Source organism: Halyomorpha halys, unplaced genomic scaffold (genome assembly GCF_000696795.3).
Source record: "Halyomorpha halys isolate HHAL.00 unplaced genomic scaffold, Hhal_1.1 Scaffold141.1, whole genome shotgun sequence".
Taxonomy (NCBI): Eukaryota; Metazoa; Arthropoda; class Insecta; order Hemiptera; family Pentatomidae; genus Halyomorpha; species Halyomorpha halys.
The window spans coordinates 517,419-523,361 of NW_027111321.1; the positions used below are offsets into that span (position 1 = coordinate 517,419).

At 39.5% G+C, this 5,943-nt stretch overlaps 1 protein-coding gene across 1 annotated transcript in view; it reads right to left on the bottom strand.

Annotated features, from left to right (window-relative positions):
* Positions 1 to 5,943, bottom strand: part of LOC112211720 (unconventional myosin-XVIIIa) — a gene marked incomplete in the record, with an annotated part of 47,713 nt that overhangs the window by 37,261 nt on the left and 4,509 nt on the right. The window contains 1 exon segment of the mRNA XM_067049342.1: positions 2,562 to 2,671. Coding sequence (XP_066905443.1) covers positions 2,562 to 2,671 — 110 coding nt within the window.

Sequence of the window (5,943 nt, forward strand, 5' to 3'; positions counted from 1 at the left end):
TTCCTGCTGTTCCTGTGTGAACACAAGGTGTTCTTCCTACGTCAAAGTTCTTATCATTGGGGACGCCAGGTCGTTTCCTTGAGAGACTGATTAAATCCGAGGCTGTTTAAGGTTTCTTGATACATTTATTTAAGGAGAAATGGTTATTAACCAACTGTGTGTTCCAGGAACAAGGATACGCCCAAGTGAGGTAGTCACCTACCTTGGCGTAAAAATTGGAAGAGGATTCAACGTGACTCCTCACTTGAATTACTTGGGAAGTAGGGTGTCCCAATCCTTGAACGGTCTTAGTCGTGTGGGGGCGCCTTCTGGGGCCTCAGATTCCCCGCGACAATGACCATATATAAAGAAGTGGTCGTGGGTATTCTGAGGTATGCCTCCCCCACCTGGAACCGGAATCTCTTGCAACAAGAGAAGAGAAAATTGGCGACAATCCAACAGACGGCTTTGCTTAGAGTCACCAAGGCATACCGTGTCTCACATGACGCGATGCAAGTTTTAGCGGGAGGGGCACAGGGGGTAGAGGGGTACCTCTCGACCTTTTCATGCAGGAAGAAATGATGATGTTTAAATTGAAGAAAGAGGGCTTGGCAGGTCTGCCGGCAAATCTTCAAGTGAGGATTGACGAGAGCCCAAGTAAATGGAAAACCATTCTCCGGAAGGACACCACCGAAGAATGGAACCCGCGTTGGATGACAAGCCCAAAATGCGCCACCTTAAGGAAATATTTCCCCACCGTTCGGTCACGGATGGAAGCAAAGTGGGCCCTCCAAGACTACTGGCTCTCTCAATTTCTCACGGGGCATGGGAGATTTCGATCCAAGCTTCATGGCCACGGGATGGATATAGACCCCCTATGCCCTAGTAGTGGTGTTCCGGAGACTGCCGAGCCCATCATCATAGACTGTATTGCCTTTGATGCATTACGGGCCAGATTGCAGAGGGAAAACCGGACTCTACGTCCTCATAGAGAACGACTTTCCCTCAGAAAGAAGAAAACTACTCGTATTACAAAGAATTTGTATACGGGTTGAAAAAAATTATTGGACCAAGCCACTTCAATATTCGTCAAAGAAGAAGACCAGCCCCTGGGATGCCTGCGGACGGAAGATGCGCAGAAGACTGAAAATTAATGGAAACTATAAGAAAACTTAGTGAATTATTAATTGTAAATTGATTTATTGGCAGTAGTTTGATGATGGATATGTAACATCTAACTGCTGCTGCTCACCTGTATTGCTTAAAGGCAGGGAAAGGTGGAAATAAATAAATTTAAAAAAAAAATCAACCAACTGTTCCCAAGTCAGGTGGAGGAGCTGCCTCCTCAGAGCTCCAAGACTCGCTCACCCATCCGGGGCGGCTACATAGGAAAGGTGGCCTAGGGTGGTGAGTACTGTTCTTGACCTTTGTCTGTAGTGTGGGGTGAGTGTAGTGTGCTGTAATTAGTATATATGTATGGATGTCTGAGTAGTGTTCCCCCAACCTGGAGGACCAGTGGCTATCTGCGGTACTAGTACCAGCTAATAGCACACTAACACCTCCCTACGACCTAATTTTGTTTGTCTAATATTGAAAAATAATAACTTAAAAATACACCTAAAGGCTCAACACAATCTACTTACAGTAGAGTATAAAATTTCGCTGGCCTAAGTTAAAGTTTTGTTTCTGAATAGATTAAGCAGAATTAGGTTAAAATGCAATCTGGTTTAGTGAAAAATTTAAGTTGAGTGACGTATATTACTATCTATTTTACTACATTTTCAAATAGGTTATGGCATGAGAACCTGGGTTGATGTTTGAACCCTAAGAAAGAGTAGTATATGAGAAAAAATGTCAACGCAGAGGAACCTTTTAAAGGTAATGGTTCGGGGTCGAAAAGACCTTATTTAATTAGACCAGGTATCAGCTCGAGAAAGAAGTCGGCAGGCAAGTTCATAGGTTAAGTCAATTATATTCCACTTGTCAGACTCTCTTCGGTGGTGGAGCTACCAGAAGCCAAAGAGGAAGCAGAGTCACCCCCTGAGATCCTAAGAGGAGATGCAGAGTGAAGGAACTTTCAGCTGGACAGAGAGTTAGGACTCTTCGGGCTTGAGTGGGCGAAAGGCACTACGACGAGTGGAAGAATAGGCTCAACACTTCAACACATGCTTCTACTATCCAACTATAGGTATTCAAATTTGGTTTAAATATATTTTATGGTAAAAATATTAATTTAAATAATTTTATTATATTATATTATTCATGGATATATTATATCTAAATAAATTCTTTATTCCTTTTTCTAGCTCTGAGGATTATATTACCCACTACCACCCCCTAAAATATTATGTATTTCAGTCATAAAAATATTTTATAAAGATAGCTAATTGGTAACTGCTAAAACGCTATAGAAAAGTGACATAATAATACTTTTAAGAACTCAATTAATTTAAATTAATATAAATAATTGTAGATAATTGCTTTCAGAAATTATCCTGGCATCCTAGACACCATAAGTAGAAAACATAGCAATATGAATTCGGTCATCGATTCTAAATAGTTTGAATTAAGAGAATGATTACCTTTTTCTTAAAAAAGGTTATGATAAAACAGCCGAAGATGAGAGTGGCCAAAATGATGTAAATCCCACGGGAGAAGAACAGAGACAGCCACATACTCCATGTTCCTTCATCTATCAACAAATAATAATTATAATAATAATTGTTTCATAATAATAATTATAAGTTTCACAGAAACAGAAAGATTTATTTGGATCATACATGATCAGGTAATAGTTACCAGGACCTACAGCCCGTATATATGGATAAAGTTAACGGAATTTGGCCGGCTCCATGGAAAGAATATTTACTAAGGAAAAACAATATGGCTAAAATCGTCCATCAAGTAGCCAAAAAAAGAACTTCTGAACGACACCAGCCCTTATTAGAAGTACAGTCCACAAGCGATCATTGATTGGCGGGATGTCAAGCATTTTATTGGGACCAGGTCATCACTACGGATCGCACAATAAGCCTGATATTTTCCTAATCTCTAAGGAAGGAAAACATACAAGTATCATAGAAATAGGCATACCATCGGATGACAACCTTCACAAGGTGATAACCGAAGAAGTTCGGAAATATCAGGATCTAGGAGAGACATTACCGCAAACAGATGTTATCATGACCTCCTGAAAAACCACTTACTACAAGGAGAAACTAAACACCTCCTTTACAAAGTCCTTAAAAGACGGGTCCTGACTTATGGGTGTGAAACATGGACATCGACAAAGGGCAGTGAGGAAAAATATTAATTTTCGAGAGGAAGGTCCTTCGGAAGATATTTGGTCCAGTGAAGGAAAATAATGAATGGAGAACCAGGGGAAACCAGGAATTGGCCAACTTGCAAGTGAGTAGACCAAATATGATGAAATGGAGAGATGGAGTAAGTGCCGATGCCAGAATCCTTGGAATCAGAAACTGGAGGACAGCTGCTGAGGATTGGGAAACATGGAGGACAACTCATGAGGCAGCCAAGATCCAGTAATGGATTGTTGTGCTCGAGATGATGATGAGGGGAGACATAGAAACAACTGTATATGCTTGAGAATGTCAGGGTGCTACTGTTTATTATCTCAAGCAATGGTCAGAGACCCTGGAGGGCATTAAGGACCTGGATCTGTCATTAAATATTCTGGAACTAATACAGTAAGCTGTGTTACACAGGACTGGGAGCATAGTCAGAAAATTCATTAATATGAAAGATTAATTTTTTCTAACCTCACTTAGGATATGTGCTACTTCCGGTATAAACCGAGAATAAGGAAAATTCCTAAATAATCATAATAGTAATAATCAATTGGTGAGAATGACACTCACACGAGAGCGGGTCCATCATCCAATATCCTCTAAAGCTCGTCTATATTTACCTAGAAAAGAAGGAGGACGTGGTTTGCTAAATATTGAAGAAGCTTGCCGCAAACAAGGAGAGGCCCTATTTAATATTTTTTTGCTGAAACACCAGGGATTTATCTCGCCATCTCAAGGATGGATTCTGGTTTAACTGCAATCAATCTGAGCGTAAATGAACGACTGGCAGAATGGTAAAACAAATCTTTGCATGGTAAATTCTACAGCAAATTAAATTATAGCTGATGACAAGGAAATATCAGTAGAATAGTTAAAGGCTGGAACAAATTCACCGAGTCATATAGAAAGCACAGTAGTAAGGGAATCAATCCAACATATCCCTTCTGGATGTGGGGTGTTGGTTGTCACTGAATATCCACATAGGGACAACAATGTGGCCAAAATTTTGCATCAGGACCTGGCGAATAAGTACAACTTAATTGGTGATAAGAACCCATATTACAAGTACCACCCAAATAGACTCCTTATAAGTAGAATAAAAGGTCCTCTCAAGCTCTATTGGGATGAATAAATTATTACGGAACTGTGCCATAATGAACCACATATCCTCCTTATGGATCTGAGAAGAAAAAATGCGGGACTTATTAATGTCGGGATCTGCAAAGATTATAATATAACCTTCCCTGTGGAAGAAAATATCAGGAACTGGCAATCGAGTTGAAGGAACTATATCATTAGGAACCTGTTACCCCACTACTCTTTTGATAGCAAAATCAACAGTGGTAGGTGCGAATGTTTTGGGGTGCCTATTGATGCGAATGTATCGTGTGAAAATGATTAAATATTTGAAAAAAAAAAAGAAAAATATGAAGGTGGTTGGACTTCTGGTCCCCATCCTCAGATACTTGTCGGGGTTGTCTGGTCTTAGGCGGTTCTTCAGCCTGATATTCACTTTACAGAAGGCCCACGACAAGGCGTATTCAATAATAGGTAAGAAAGGAAGGGTCGTGCCAGGGGATGAACCCTGGGCACTGACTCGGGTAGAGGAGGTCTAGCTGAGAGAGTCTGAGGTAGAATAACAGTTCTCGTTGCCGAGATGAAGCGGACGGACCAGAGCCGGGAAATTACACTGGTTGCCGAGTTGAAGCGGACGGACCAGTGTAACCGTTAAAGATTAAATTACAATCTTTAATGCCGAGATGAAGCGAACGGACTAAGATTGCTGGAGAGAAGATAGGCCATCGTCTTAGGTATACGTACATCAAAACAACTCATGCGAGAATAGATTGGCAATGAATTTCTCTATCTCAAGTAGAGTTTACGCCATCAGTGGTATGTCTGGAATTATATCTGGAAGAAGGCTTGATTAACATTTTTTTTTTCTAACCTATTTATTTATTTTCGATCAATTACAATTATATATTAATTGACCTAGGAAAAATCATATATACACACATAACTTGATTAAACGGATCAGCCCGGAGGCAATTAAAGGGCTCCTGTGATCGGTTATCACTGAGGGTTCACTCTTTTAACTCTACTTGAGATAGCTCCGTAGACTCTTTTTGCTCAATCTTTTTTATTTTATAATTAACATTATTACACATTACATATTAACATATATACATTTGTACATGATATCGTATTTTTATAATAATAACATTATATACAATTGCTTAGCTTCTGTGACGCTTGTAGTGCTGGCCCCTGGCGGGTTACAGCGGCACCCCTTGCTCGCTGCCTGCTACATACTCAACCCGAAATAGCGAGAAAAAATATTATGATCAATAATAATAACGATAAGAATAAGTGGTCAGAAACGTAGCAGAGTCTGGCAAAATTATATTCTCACATTTTCGAATAAAAACTGATTAGTCAAAATAATCTCTTTTCCAGACGAGTTAACTTTTTTTCCAAACCAAATTTTCTGTTTTTACTAGTTTAATTAGTGGCTTTGATAATTATTAACTTTCACTCCTACAAAAAGGTGGGACACAATTATTTCTTTACCAGACTGTACGTCGATAACCCGAAGGTATTTTATGTCTAATATTTTTGTTTCAGTAATATGTATTTTAATATTAATTATGTAATA